Source organism: Acyrthosiphon pisum, chromosome A1 (assembly GCF_005508785.2).
Source record: "Acyrthosiphon pisum isolate AL4f chromosome A1, pea_aphid_22Mar2018_4r6ur, whole genome shotgun sequence".
NCBI classification, from domain to species: Eukaryota; Metazoa; Arthropoda; class Insecta; order Hemiptera; family Aphididae; genus Acyrthosiphon; species Acyrthosiphon pisum.
The window spans coordinates 141,270,013-141,287,244 of record NC_042494.1 but is presented as its reverse complement, the minus strand read 5'-3'; the positions used below and the strand labels follow the sequence as shown (position 1 = coordinate 141,287,244).

Here is a 17,232-nt window from a genome sequence, read left to right as displayed (position 1 = left end):
TACTATACAATAAGGCATTAAGCAATTTTAGCTTTGTTTTTGTTTTTCTACAAAACTTACATGGGTCGCGAAAAATGTGGGCCTAAAAAAGTGGGTCGTGGGTCAAAAAAAGTTGAAGACCAATGAGCTACATGATACTCCTTTTTAAAAGACAAATTTAAAGGGGAAGTATTTAAATATAATAATAGGTATAAGCGCTTTTCTTATCATGATTTCAGTGTTATTTATAAATAAATAAATTATATAGGTACTTCATGATTAATTCATTAAATAATAGTTTCATCATTTCATATAGGTATAATACTATAATGTATATACTATAAAGTATAATTGTGTAAACCTGTTCTATTCTATATATACTATATAGCATAGAACTATATATAAGTATTATGATAATTCTTATTTATATATTTTTACATGTTAAACGTCACTAAAAAAATATTTTAAATCGTTTGCCCATACGGTCATATAAGAATTAAGTATTTACTAACGCTGGAGTCTGAAATAATAGTCGTAAGTCGTGATCACTCCAGAAATAGAAATAGAAGAGGATTAACAGCCATTTCTTTATACATTCGGAACATTGCAGTTTTCAAATTACAGACGATTAATTTTCTTATTTTATTCAAAATCGGTACCTATCTATTTATGAAGTCAGAAATTACGAACTTTTAAAACATTTTAAACTGAAGTTTAAAAAAATAGGTAAGTAGATATTATACCTATATAAGTGCGGCTATATATTCTATATTTTATAAGTCTACAGTTTTTTTTTCTATTATAATATATTGAACTGGATAAGTTACAGTTTAATTTAATACATATATATATATATATGTATTAATATATGTATATATGATTAACAGATTTATGGTAGGTAATAATAAACCAATTAAAAATATTTTAAAATCAATACAGCTTTAAAACAACTTCGGCCATAAGATATTAAGATATCATACCTATACTGGTATTTAAAATAAAATATAATATAATATGCATAAATATATAATACTACAATCAATATATTATTATTTATTACTTGTTAGTTTATTTATTCTATAATAAATTAATAAAATAAAATAATAATTTATCATTTATAGATAGAATAATATAGACTATTAAGGTATCTGTGTTATTATTAGAAGTAAAATGATTCTGTAAATAAACCATTCACCCTTTTTTAATTAATCTCTCTTTTCCTGGATGTACAACTGTACAAGATCAACACATATTTTAAAAGTATACAGACGTGAGGATTTCCGTATTTATTTTTTTCATACGCTTTAAATATTGTATTCATTGTTTTATATATTATACAATTATTGTAATGAGTAAATAAGTTGATAATAAGCAGACATTTAATATTTATTTAATTCAATAATACATCCAGATCGAATTGCTAGATAGTAAGTTGTAGATGTCTATCCGTAATCCGTTGTTATAATAATTAATACTGATAAGTGATAACTTATAAGAAATAAGAATACATACCTATAATAATACTTATCAATTACTTCTATACTTTTAGATTCTATTTAGGTATAAATAATACACTATGATATCTTTAAAACTAATTATACATTTATAATACCGTTATATTTTATATAATTAATATAATAATTTGTTAGTATTTTGTAGGCAACAAAGAAACATATTTTAAGGGGGGTCAATATATATGAATTAAAATAATATGGGATATAATTTCATAATTAATGTATAGGTAAGTTGGTAACTATCGTTTTTTACATTTAATTATTTTTTTTATTTAGTAATACATTAAATAATTTCATTTAATGTTAATTACAGTCAGACTAGATTAACTCGGAAATTGAAGGGACCAGCTAACAAGTTCGAGTCATCCAAGGATAATACATTAATAGAAAATTCTAACTCTAAGGACCGGGGAAAAGTTTGAGGTATCGACGATTTTGAGTTAAAAAAGTTCGAGTTAACCAAGTTTGACTGTAATATAATTTACAAGTAGGTTTCTTTGAGAGTAAATTTTAAACCATTATAATCAAACTAAAAACTAATATATACTTATTACGCAAATATAGATTATTATTTAGTAGGTATACCGTACACCATACCTATATAAATATGTTTAATATAGGGATAAATTCTTCATTGCGTGCAGACACCCAACTGCAATATTTGTGGCGCCATGCACACACGGAACTTCGTCTCTCGTGATACCCTGCGCCATACAAATTGTTATTTTAAGTAGTTTTCATTGTATTTCATGCATACTATATAATATTATAGTTACCGAAAAAAGTATAGTATACGTTCTTCCATTACAATTTTCTATATTTTTTTTTTTAAGAAATAAGACTATTTTGCGTTGAATATTTAAAAAAGTAACATTTATATTTACACAATTTAATTTAATATATGTATAATATATGTTATTAAACCGACTACATACATAATATTATAAACTTAATTTATTGTATAATAAACCAGAGTATGATTAAATATGTATACACATATAGTGTATATACATCTTATAGTGGATTATTATATATTATTTGGATTATATTTTGTTACGTTAAAAATTGAAACAATGAACTATATGTGCTAGATCCAATGAAAAAATCCAAATAAAGTATTTCCCTGATATAAAAAAAAAACATTATACTATAAATTGAATGAATATTAGCAGTGTATAAAGAAGGAAATTATATTAGTATTCTCCATAAAATACTTAGATAGGTACTCTAGGTTCCTAAAGTAAATGATTAATTGTTCTATATTATATTATGGTAAATGGTCATAACTATTATATGTGTGTTCGATTCCTAAAAATGTGTAAATATTTCTAAATTATTATACATGTTGTGATAATCTTTCAAAAAAATAGTATTAATATGTTATCATGTAATGTTAAGAATTAATATACAAGTATTATACTTGAAGTATACAATACATTTGATTAGGTAAGTAAAATTGGTGCATATAATATTCACAACGTAATGGATTCATTTCTATTGAATTGCTTTTGGATGGGAATCTTATTTTCAATTGGTTTATCTAATTTACCTAAATTTTAATGATTTCCATAAACATAAGTTTATTTGTCATAATTTATTAAAAAAATCATAATTATTTAAAAGTTTAAAGTACCTACCCACATCATTTTGCTTCTGATATTGTATACTAAATACACATAGGCTTTAAGTCACAACTCATGGCGTGTAATCAGTAATGTGATCTATTACGTTTTGGTTTAAGGAAACCCAATTATTATTGGTAAAAAAGGAAACTGTTCAACTTTTAATTGTCTACCTATATTATATTAAATTCGTTGTACACCTATACTGGTCACTTACGCCGGGAATACGATTGTAAAAACATAATTATTAATTACTGTATTCCCTAATGTATGAAATGACAAAAATCTGAACAATAAAATATATGCATAATTATTATTATTTATTAATAATACATTTTCAAGGGTCATCTCATATTTTATTTTGTATTTTTAAAATACTCTGGGAAAACATACGCAGCAGCAAGTGGTCACAGTGTTCACGGATCAATAGTATGCGTTAAAGGGAGTAGAGTGAGGGGACGGTACATTCCGCCCTTTTATGCGCGAGCTCCTTTCTCATACACACAATCGCAGTACACAGCAAGCCTTTTGAAAATTATTCGACCAAATAACACGTTCAGTATGACCAACATGAAAGTTGTAAATGCATATAGTAAAAATATGTATTACGTACCTATAGTATAGGCATTAGGCATATTATATATATTATTTAACGCAGATACTGTAAAACAATGTTGAAATTGACAATATTGCATAAATACGTTCAACTGCAATAAAGTTTCATAAAATAACCATATATCATCGACACTAAAGAACACAGTTTAAATCCTTAATGAACCATTTTAATTGTCAAGAATGTTTGTTATTTTGAGCATCTTCACGAATTCGGTCGCCAGAATTCGTAGCAGAGTGACGACATAATAATATCGTTGTACAACTACAACGGCTGTCGGGGCAAAAAAAAGAAAACTCGTCTATGAGTAATAATAACCAAACTAATGATTAAACTCGGATAAGTGTTAGAAAAATTAACAACTTTGTATACGAATATACGATAGAATATTATTAGTATAATAATGATTGAACGTAGCCGTACAATAATTACCGTACATGCGCGACACTGTCACCGCTCCGTGCATTTGCGGCGCCAAGCGGTCACGATCCCTACGGCGGCGGGCGACCGTTTCACGGTGGTTGCTACTTGCTCAGTGCTCAGTGCCGTTCGGACCGCGTGCCTTGTTGTTCGCGTTCCCGTCTTGTTAGTGTTTGTGTCGTCTGGTTACGTACGTTCGTCTCGTCCCGGTAGGCCTATCTACATTATTATTATTATTCATATTATCCATCGCCGTCGGCCAGTCCAAACGCGTATTTCCCGAGAGCTATGCTGGATATGATGAACAAAATGGCCGAACTGAAGTTCGAAGCGCCACTGGCGCAGTTCGAAGAGTCGGACGAGTGGACGAAAATGATGGACGACGACTCTCCGCTGCAGCAGTCGGCCAAACACAACCTTCACAATCACCATCATCATCATCAGGGAAATAGTCAGCTGACTTCGGGTGGTAGTGTACGTGACGTGGATGAGGAGCAACTGGACAACATGCTGAGCAACAGCAGCAGGGCTCTGGAGCCGGCGAACAAGTCGTGCACGCAGTGTGGAGCGAACAACAACAATGTCGGCGTGGAGGTGACGACGTCGGACACGGACAATTTTGGCGAGACATTCAGCGGGTCTCTGGAAGACCTGGTGCACACGTTCGACGACAAAATCACCAGATGCTTTTGCGATTACGAGGAGTCCGTGGAGAAATTAGCGCCGGTTCAGATCAGGACTCAGGAAGAAATAATGAACGAATGCCAGTGAGTTGTACCCACACGCCAGATCCCGTGATAATATTATTATTATAATAATTAATCTCTATATTATGATGATAATTGGCTTATTTATTCGGTTGTATTATTATTATTGTTGTTGTTTACTGGAGGGTGAGTCTGGCAGGGAGGATTTTAATATAATATACCTATTATACCTATTAACTATATTTTATAATGTGCACGTACAGACTACAGGGTAAGAATCAAATAATATAGGTATACCTACATAACCTACCTATTGGCTGTAGGTTGATTGTATTTTAAAATGCTCGATTTGAAGTGTTGCAGTGCCGCAATGGTCTATAATAACAGCACGCCATTATATTGTATACAACATAAATGATATTGGTATATAGTTCGGTTAATGGTTTTCTAGTGAGGCGTAATATGCAAGTACCTACCTGTCTTTTAGTCTTTATATAGGTACACATTATATTATATGGGGTATAATGTACCACTGAGTTAAGCCATTTTTCTGTGTACCGAGGTAAAAATGTACCGAGGTAAAAACCCCGGTAAAAACAGTGACTCCTCGCCCTATGTTAGATTGCTACCTATGTTGTTATAGTTTTGTAGGTCAAACATTACATATATAGATCGAACGTCGTCATCGTCGTCATTTAACCGAATACCTTTTTTTCTCAGCCGATAATCGCAGCTGCGCATGCGGCATGAACACACGGTCCATACAAGCAAAAACCAAATATTCCCATAGTCGTGCCTTTCTATCTATTACATATCAACACCTACGATAATCATATATAATTCGCATCTACAAATTACATATTTCAACTCTACGGTTCCCAATTTAAAACAAATGTTTGCCTACCTGTATATTTTCGTGTGCGGTGTATTCGCTAAGATTCCAATGGCTGTGAAAACTCGATTCGCCTACTCGACCTAAGACAATATACATTATTTACGGGTGGACGGCTTACGACTACAATGAGATCGTTACGCCTCGGCACGCGAATAAGTGAATCACCACCGCAAACCGTATACATTCGTTTATTAAGACGACGAATGAATAATATAATGACGAGAAGCATTATTATCACGATAACAAATGTTGTCAAATGTGTATTGTGACGAGTTGATGGCTACGACGGTAATAAATAATAATATGGAATAATATACTTCGCTATTATTTTACTATAGGTAGATACCAACATACGTTTCGAAATTTATAGTTTTACCTTGTAAATGTGAACGAACCAACGAAGTAAGCCTACACACAATATATTACAATATACCTATATTATACACATAAATATTTGTTCAAAATCGTGTGCATAATAATTTTGTACTATAATAACTCGTAATAAGTGATTTTATGTTTTATTACCATTTCATTTGACTATAACATGGAGCACGTGTAACAGAGGAAGTCGCACAAAGACACTAAATGAACTATCAGATTTTTTTTATCATTAATTGATAATTTTGCTGTCAACAACATTAATAATACAATATTATACAAAATATATTATATCTATATTAAAGAAACATTTTACCCTTGACATATTTATTAGGTAGTTATTACTTAAGATATACTATATTGACGATATTTAAAATTACCTATAAGTTAATGCTTAATTGATGATATTAATAAAAATCAGGCATTTTTAAATTATTAAATTTATTTTTATATTTATGACCATATATAATATATAGGTACATATTATAATATTATATTATATGCGATATCCCGGTTATTTGTTGAAATATAGGATGTCAGAATGTTGTTTCACACATTATTCTTAAACTTTAGATTAAACCTATTACCGCGCACATTACGCATTACAACTATTTTATTAGATATCATGGTTTTTAATACATTTAAAATAAAAATTATTTTTATATTATTATTACAATATTTTTTTAACATAATATTATTATTATATGTTTTTTGAGAATTTCCGGTGAAAACCGTCACAAAAAGAAAAACTATTTTACTTTTTTATGTAAACAATTAGGTAAACGTCTAAATAGTCAATTTATATTAGGTATAAATAAGACATCGAATTATAAATTTTAAAATATTTTGTTTACATCTTACCATAATTAATTAGGTCAATTAAAAAAATAATTTTCATAACGATTGAGTAATTTAGGTTAAATGCCTATAATTATTATTGATCTATTGTAAAATTATTTATTTTTATTATATTTAATCAATAACAACTTACAAGCCAATTCTATTATTATGAATGGAAATTCATGTTTATTGTAACAATTTGCATTATTATGCACTATAACTATTTCTATAAATTATTAGTACATTTTATTAAAGAAAATGAATTCTCTGTAGACACATACAACTGTAAGCATTTAATCAAATTTGGCTGCTCGAAACTGTTATTTAGGTGTTTAATAGCATAACATCAGGCATTCTGGAACTAAAATTAGAAGTAAATCATCAACTGTTATGTTATATAAATAATAACCTACAATACGTCTGTTATAGATTCACACACATAATTAAATACGCTGGCTGTTATCCAAAGTTCAAGGTTAGGCCTTAAATGCAAAAATTTTAGTTTTGAAATATAATATCATCCAGATATAACATAATATAGATACTTGGCTATTTTTAACTTAACTTTTTTGTCAAAACAATCTGAACGTTTTATACTACATAAAGCGTTGCCAAAGTTCCAAGATTTATGTTATTGTTTAGGTGGTGAGTGTTGATTTGTCATTTACTCGTTTACTTTAAAACCTATTTTTTGACAAAAGTACTTCTAATTAATGATTATTTATAATATATTGACTATTATATAATATTATATTTTGATACAAATGTTTATGATTATGATGTACCTACAACCTACATGATTATCATTCATCATTATACCTTTTATAAATTATAATAGTTATTACCTACATTTAAATACTTGATACCTTATTAAATAACATAAATATAGTTGTTAAAATAAAATATAAATAAATGAACTAAGATTGAAACTATTTATTCGAAATAATATCATTTTATTAAAATATCTATGTATTAATGTGTTATTATTTATTATAAATTATATGCAATTATAATTCTTTATGTATAACTACATAAGTACTATAGTGTTAACTTTTAAGTAATAAATAAACCGTAAGTGTAATAATATATATTGGCATAATCCTTATAATATTATATAGGTACCTATCTATTGGGAATATTTTGTACCTAATATATGCTATCACTGATTATAATTTATAAATAGTGTAGGTAATATACATATTACAGTATTACCTACAGAGTAATATTTAGGTATAATCAGTATGGCTATTGGCTGTATCTACTAATAAGTAATAACCAACGGGCAATGACGTTGCGTTGTTTTGAAACGTTTGGTATCTTTGGTGCACCATACACGTCATGATAAACTCTATTAAGTTATAGCCTATAGGTAGGTAGTCGGTTACTTTTTTCTGGTGAAAGTTGTTGAACCGATCTCTCATATTTTTATGATATATGAAAATAATATACGTATACATAATATTATATATTTTTTTCACTTGAATTAGTAATGTATTAATTGCTCGAATTTATGTAGAAATTATATTTTTCATTAATACCTACGTATCTATAACTATATGTTTAACATACCAATCATTAAATTTCAATAAACTAAACTGTAGTCTGTTAGTAAACACGTAATATGGTATATACCTAATTTTGTCCCAAAATGGGATTAAAATCATTAACTTCTGAGAGGATTTCAGTGCACTCTCTCTCTGACCCATACGTAATATAGCATATTTGCGTTCAGCAGAACCAACTTTGTGTTGTTTTAATATTAGCTAAAGTACTAGCTTTAGTATTAGAGTGATAACCTATCATCAATCTTTAAATCATGAAGCAAGATATTATGATCATTTTTAAATTGTAATATTTTACATACTCATAACTTGTACAGTTGTACCCATACTAATTGAAAAAAAAACGTACGTAAATATTCCAACGTCAGTCAACACAGTAAACACAGTCCACAGATAATGTTCTTAACTTTAAGTTTGATAATAATAAAGTGAATTCACTCTACTACAAGACCTAACCGAACAAGGTTCTACTGAACGCAAATTTGTTGTGTTGCGCGTGTATCATCATATAGAGATAACAATATATAATATAGTGCGCAAACTGCTTGTACAAATGTGTGCTAACAATGTATACGTAGAACCAATGTACTTGATTTGTTGGTAATATATGATATCGTAATATTGGTTCAATCTTATATATTTTATTTTCTTGTTGATGAATACATAATACTTACATACAAACCAATTAATAATCGGAAAATAGTTGTTACTTGTTATTACCGATTAACCAATCTAAACAATACAATTGATATTTGATATACATTGATAAAATTAATAAATATTTAAAGCAGGATTTACCTATCGATTGATTTGTATTTATAAATTATAAGTACCTAATATTTGGTGTATGTGACAAATTACAATTACGACCAAATCACCCATAATTTATATTTTGTAATAACGAATATTATTATGTTAACAAAATACACAGGAAAAATACCAGTTGTTGGATAATATTATAATAGTTTGGACCATCTTTTGTACACAAATAATTTAAGATGATTCATGCTTATTATAACATGAAATTATAACCCGTTGCATAGACGTCTTTCTGCTGTGTATGAACATGTGGATTTATCTCGGATATACTACCTGTAGACAGTAAAAACTAAAAAACCAGTTTTAATACCGCCACCATAATGATGCACATGTTTATAGTAACTATAGAGTAGGCCGAGTAACCGAGACTTCATTTGAACCCATGCAGACATGCAGTCGTTATAATCGCATCAAGATTCTTCTAAAAGTGACTTTTAAATCTAATTTTTGTGTTAATTTGGTTAATTTTTTTCTTTTAATAAATGTTTTATAATGTTTCATTACATTTGTTTTTTGAGTAATATTAAGATAAGGTAATTAACACGTCTTGATAGTTGACATTCGAAGATTTTTTTATCTTAAGGGGATTCAAATATTCGATACCGTGATTTTCTGTTTTTATCTAACATACGCGCGATATAGTATTTTAGACGTGTTTTTTTCCAAACATACCAATTGAGCTAATGAAGCGATAAGAATTATAAAAACAGATTTGAATTTGTCGTCAAGTCTACTTAAAATCGACATTCCCACATTTTTGATTTTTTGATTTTAACTTTTCCGAAATTTGAAATACAACAATTTTTAAATACTCTTTTTCTATATGACATTTTTAGGAATTTGGGGGATTATATAAAAAATAGTGAGAAAGTCAATTTCAAGTAGATTTGACGGAAATTCAAATCTATTTTCAAAATTCTTATCGCTTCATTAGATCAATTAGTATGTTTGACAAAAAACACGTCTAAAATACTATGCTACTCGTGTGTTAAACAAAAACAGAAAATCACGGTATCGAATCCCCTTAAATTATAATAATAGCTGGTATTGATTATTGTTATAATATAAAAAAAAAAAAAACAAAAATAAAATATACATAATATATGGGTATTGTTATATTGGTCACAGAGTGTTGGAGATGACCCACGGCCGCTTGTCCATTGCGGAGTTACCATAAAGGAATTAACGATACGATAGGTATTGTAAATGAAGCACCTACATTAATTAAAATCGTGTCATTCAAATAATCGTCGGGATAAATAAGTCAAAGGAAAATATCTAAAATGTCTTTACAAAAAATATATAATATATATTATGTACTTATGTGTTAAATTTAATGTTCTATCTCTGTTTATCATACTAGTGTCTAGTGAATTAAATAAAATCAAATGCTGAATCGTGATCACTGATCACGTTTCGTGTATTAATAATGATATAGGGCCTGGGGGCCGGCTGCTCCTATAAGAATGGTCGCAATTACATAACGTATCTACTACCTATGTGATGATTCTGTAAATATTTTAAACTATCCCACGATATATAGTTGGTGTTAATTTGATAATATGAATAATAATAATAATATAATATATACTTATACTTTAACGTACAATGATATAATTTTAGCGGAAGTAAATTTGTTTATGTATCTATCTACCAGTATGTGCCTATAGGCTATACTATTATTATTATCTATATTCCGTATCCAATATTGTATATTTACAAGTTTCAACTACATACTATTATAAATATTCAATACAATTTGATGCCAAATTTTTATTTAGATTTTTCATTTTATACAGTAAAATTATAAAATATAACTAAATCGAAATAACAAAATATAAACTCTTCTAATTAGGAACCTAAGATATATCTAGCAGATTATCTAAGATTATTTCAAAATTGAAACACGTTCTGGCACTTAACGACTACCGGACTACGTAGGTACGGCTGTAGGGTGCACTAAAGTAGTAGTTTTACCAATCCTACTACATAATAAATGTAATTGTGATTTGTGATGCATGTAGGAGTGTAGGGCAGATGTCTCAAAAACTCAGATTATATATATATATATATATAATTTATGTACGTACTACATATATAGCCTATAGGTACCCATCTTGATGCTATTAACGTGTTTTTAGACTACTTAAAAATATATCTATACAGTATAGATAATCACAGAGCATAAGAGTTTAGGTTCATGTAAGGAAGTACGTATTTGTGTATTATTAGGTAGGTGAGTAGATATGTATTTTTTGCACCCACATTTAGGTGTATCATATTCGTGTTTATAATATTTTATTTCATTAAAACAATTATAAATTTGTATACATTAATGTACCTGGGTAGGTAATGTTTAATGTTGCCGTAGCTATAACATAGTGAAAAAACACTTTTTCTGATAGTTAATTTTGGTAATTAATAATTTTACCGCGATATAACACTGTCTCCGAAAAATTATAATCACGTTATTTTATTGTTTATTAATTATAATTAAATGATAGGTATATTATTTTCTGTCTTTTTTTTACCTCCAATTACAATATATTATGTAGTTACCGTTCGACGTGACGACGTCCGAACTTAATATACTTAAAAAAATGGGGCTTCAAATTTCAAAACTTAACTGTTTATTACATATTATGTTTCTCACACGCCCTTGTTATTAGACACTGAAATTCCATGTAAACGGTTAAGTAGTAGTGTTTAAATCTGGAATTAAACTATTAACTTACTATAAGTAGGTATATTAACGTGTTAGCTCGTAATAATTAAGGTACAAAAAAACTTAAGATAAAAGTCTAAATAATAATGACAACATTGATAATATGACGCACTCTAGCAATTAACATTAACCTAATTCTCAAGCAAAGTAAGTCTAGTATTTTAAATTTATGTATCACCTACCTGGCTACCTATTTGGCTATTTACTTATCAAACCATTTAAATTTGAGTGGACTGTAGACCAGTGGTCTTCAACCGGTAGGTCGCGACCCATTTTTGGGTCGCGATACGTCTTCTTTTTAAAATAAAAAATAAGTTTAATAAATGAAATAAAATTCAGTTTATATAATCTATATTCTATAACATAATGGGTATCAAACCACAGTATATTCGCAGTTTATTCAGTTATAATAGGTATTACTATACAATATAGGCATCAAGCAATTTTAACTTGGTTTTTGTTTTTCTTCAAAGCTTACGTGGGTCGCGAAAAATGCGGGCCTAAAAGGTGGGTCGCGAGTCCAAAAAGTTTGAAGACCACTGCTGTAGACAATAATTAACATAATAGATAGAAATTTAGACGACCCTTTTCACGGAATATATTTGTATAAGACCGAAACGGATATAAGTATAGGTACTTTTTATTATTTTCTAGGTACTTAAATTCAAAAAAGATGGTTAGCATAGGACATAGGTATGATAATAAACTTATATTTTAAAAATTGTTTGAGCAAAGGGAGTGAAATTTGAATTAAGTAAAAATTAACAAATAACATAATTTTCCATATGATCGATTTATCTATAAATGCTTATTTTCATAGAGTGCAAAGAAATCGCAATTTATTTACATCTTATAAAGTTATAACAATTCATATTCCAAATACATAATAATTTCTAAGTTTTATCTTTGTGAATTTAGTACCGATATCATAATCCCAGTTATAACTATTTATTATTTTAATACATTAAAATAAAATTATGTTTTGTTATATTATGTAAATTATTATACTGCAATATAATGTAAAATGTTAAAGTTTAAGAAAAATATTTAAAATTACTTGTGTACCTATTTTTATAATATTATATTGGCATTTAGGTTAGTCACAAAATTGCTCATAAAAATTGTATGCATATATAAAGCGCACATATAATTGCCATAACATTACTTATGTATAAGGTCAATTATTCGAGTTGCCCTCTAAAATTTCAACGTATGGTTTGTTGAGTTGTCCCTTTTAAATTAGTAGTAATTTATATTACTCATCCGAGTTAATGGGCTAAGGCCAAATTATTTATCTACTCATTATTCATATCGTATAATATATGAATACAATGTGTAATATACATGTATATTGTATACATAATAGGTTTATAACAATTGTCTATTATATAGTTAATAGTTTAAAAAAAAATAGTTACCTTACAAAATATTATGATAACTTAAATCTAATTCAATAATTACTTTTAATTCTGAATGTTCGTCTATTGTATATCAATAATATCATTAGTATTTAATAATATTTATTAATTCAAATACCAATAAACAAATTATATTTTCTCATTTTAGAATGTGGTGGACAATCACGGGAAATTTTGGCAATATTCTTCCTATTGATTGGTCCAAGTCATATGCACGCAAAGTTCAACTGCCAGTACTTAATTTGAATAACAACATCCAGGTAAAACAATATAATTTATAGTGACTTGATAATAATTGATATCAAACTAAATGTAAACAATTTTCTGAATAGGACGAATCTTCAGATGACCTTAGCAGCGAAGATGAAGCTGTTTCAAACGACTTAGATTTGCATACTTTGATATTGTCAGGTCCCAGTGCAGACATTGAACCTCCAACTGCTGATGAAGTGATAAGAGAAATTGATGATATTATGGAAGTATGTTGAACATTTTGTAATTAAATATCAATTGTTAACCATTAGATACTATAAAAACATATATTTATACTATAGGAGGGTACTTCAAATGAGTGTACTCCGGACTCTGAACATCCTAAGGAGGTTCATTCACCGTTGCTAGAAGAAAGTTAGTTCAATAAAGCCTATTTTTAAAATATTTTATATTAATACTGTAAATCTTTTATAGAATTAAAAACATTGAATGTATCTCAACTCAATGAAGTTTATATGGAGTTAGAGTTGCTGATCAGAGACTATTCTGAAACATTAATTACAGAACTGGCCTTAAGAGATGAGTTGGAGTTTGAAAAAGAATTAAAAAACTCATTTATATCATTGTTATTGGCCGTTCAAAATCGACGAAGACAATATCATGTTGAGAAAAAACGGAACTCGAGAGCAGGAAATACAAATAAAAACGTAACAAATGAACCTAAAGTATGTTTTGTATTGCACGGTTATATATATATATATATTTTATAATTGTTCTATTATTTACAATCTGATATTTTATAGTATTTAACCACTGTCATACCATACCATTTGGATAGTGGACCTTTAAGTAATCAGGCACTTCAAGTTCTCATTAAAAGTATGAAGAATAAATTTATCTATTTATTTAATTGATTTGATAAGCTATAAATTTATAATTGTAAAATTTTTAGTATTAAAAGCAATAAACGAAGACAGTCCCACAGTACCAACATTACTAACAGACTACATTCTCAAAGGTAAATATTATGTTCTTAAGTTATTCACTAATTTTATTGTAATGCTAGTTAAATACCTACATCAAAACAATGAAAAAAAATATAATATTACTTATATTTAGAACAAGAAATATTGATTATTATAAGATAGGACAATATTTCTTACATTTAATTCTTTTTGATTTTATCAACTTCACTATTTTTTTTACATAAATACGTACTATAATTTATGCATAAATGCCAATTATTGAGTTCAACGATTTAGAGTTTAAAGTGTTAGTTTCCTTCTGATCACATGTATATCCTAAATATTTTGAAATTTAGAATCTGCTGACCGATTGTAAATAACAGCCTGGGGAATTATGAATAAAAAGAGAAATACAATATGTAAACCAGTTTTATCAGCAGCCTGGGTTATTACTTATTACTCTTTTGTATTTAAACATGGTAAATAATTATAAATAATAATCAACTGACTTCACAATACACATATCAACTATTTTTTTTTCGTATGGTGCAATGTCGAAGGTTTAGTTCGGACACCTATTTGATAGAATTTCTATTTGGGCACCCGTAGGTTTCTGCCATGCCCGGTTGGGGAAAGGCGGTCTAGACAGTTGCCTGCTCAGAGAGTGATGCTACCCGTAGCCGGGATTTGAACCGGCAATGGTGCACGTTACAACCGACGCCATAGTCCGCTCGGCCATTCCACCCCCACATATCAACTAAAATGTATATTAAACTAAGCAATTTGAGAAAAAAACATATCTTAGACAATATTTCCTAAGTTATTAGGTACTGAAAACATTTAACACTTTTAATTGTTTGTAATAATTCTTTGGTATGCTATCAAAAGGTGTTAAGTCAAAAATTATGATTTTTCAGTAGGATTTATTAAAAGTTTGAAATTTTTTTTTCAAATGTAAAAAAGTCAAAACATGATTTTTAACAGAACGTAACTTAACTCCTTTTGACCGTGCATCAAAGAATTATTATTCTCAATAGTTGGCAATCAGTGCAACATTCTTTGATAAGTAGTAAAAAAGTACATAGTAAACAAGTTATTAATATATATTGCTTTATTATTATTTTAGTATTGTGTCCTACATAATTGAAAACGGATCAGTAAAGTGGAATGATCAACTGCACTCTGAACTCTACGTGATATAACTTATTTAATATTAATTTACTATGGCATAATTCGTAGATTTTATAGGTTAATAATTGATTATAAGTTCTACTTGAGGTACATTATTTAGACATCATTAGTATTATATTAAAGACATACTTGGAATTTCCAATAAAATGTCTGTTATAATAACTCTACAAAACATCTTTCTTCTATCTAGTAAAAATAAATCTAATATTTAAATAAATTAAAGATTTTTTTTTGTCTTGTGCCATTTAGCTATTATACAAATATTGAATAATATAGGAATTAATAAATACTCAACATGTTATTGAATATTGACATAAATTAAATTAAACTAAAACCTTACATACCCAATTGGTGCTTCAAAATAATAAAATAATGATTTACTTAACTATACTTATATAATTATAGCACGAATGAATGATATGATAATTTTTATGATGTCATATATAATATACCTATTATAAAGTTGATTTCAACATTTTGATAAATAATTAGTTCAGGCTCGCATTTAAAGATACTAAACAAATAAACAATATAATACGATTACATAGTATAAATTATGGGAAATGTTTAATGTGTTGCGCTGGGACCAAAATGAGTGCAAATCATGATGTGAAAGAGTTATTTTATGTATTGTGTTTTTTTTTATGTCATTCTATATTTCTCAATTTTAATTAGACTAAGTTTATATTAAGATAAAGTATAATTTTAGCTTAATTTTAGATTATTTATTGTTTTTGTGATAATCTTTTTATTTATGCTTATGTACAATTTAAAATGTTTCTTTCTTTTTTAAGCTTTATTAATTATTTATATTGTATTGTTTAAATGTATATTATATATTAATATTTTCATCAAATATCAGATGCAAAATGTTGTCTATGCCAACATATAATAAAACGCCCTCTAGTCATAATATTAATAAATGCAAAATAAATGATTGTCAATGAATATTATTAGTTATTAATTATCTTACAATGTGTATAATTTAAGAAATATGCATGGGTTTAAGTGGGGGGATACAGGTGGACTCAGTCCACTACCACTAACGACAGTTAAAAAGTGTCCTTTTTAACAAATTAGGATTAATATTATTCATGGTTAAAAGTGGGATGAGTTTGCTTAAGTCGGGCTTACATTAGAGCCCGAACACAATTAAATGCAAGCGAACGCTTCTATAAGAACCAATTTAAACTGTCTACCCGAACACGGGCGTATTATTGTACATAAGTTTATGTTTGGTCAAAAGCAATCTGATCAGTGTTAAAATTCGTCCGGTAACATTGCTTGCATTCGTTCGTGTTCAGACTCTAATGTACACACACCTTGACATAATCACTATTCTTACATTACATATACATTATACATACAATA

The 17,232-nt window shown here is 28.1% G+C and overlaps 1 protein-coding gene across 1 annotated transcript; it reads left to right on the top strand.

Moving 5' to 3' along the window:
- Nucleotides 1–4,251: 4,251 nt before the first annotated feature.
- Nucleotides 4,252–16,811, top strand: LOC100167483 (fasciculation and elongation protein zeta-2). Its single transcript, XM_001950354.5, has 8 exons — nucleotides 4,252–4,915; nucleotides 13,641–13,752; nucleotides 13,825–13,971; nucleotides 14,047–14,119; nucleotides 14,180–14,430; nucleotides 14,509–14,584; nucleotides 14,658–14,723; nucleotides 15,797–16,811. The coding sequence occupies exons 1-8, from the start codon at nucleotides 4,437–4,439 to the stop codon at nucleotides 15,811–15,813; spliced, it is 1,221 nt and encodes a 406-aa protein (XP_001950389.2). The 5' UTR covers nucleotides 4,252–4,436; the 3' UTR covers nucleotides 15,814–16,811.
- The last annotated feature ends 421 nt before the right edge of the window (nucleotides 16,812–17,232 follow it).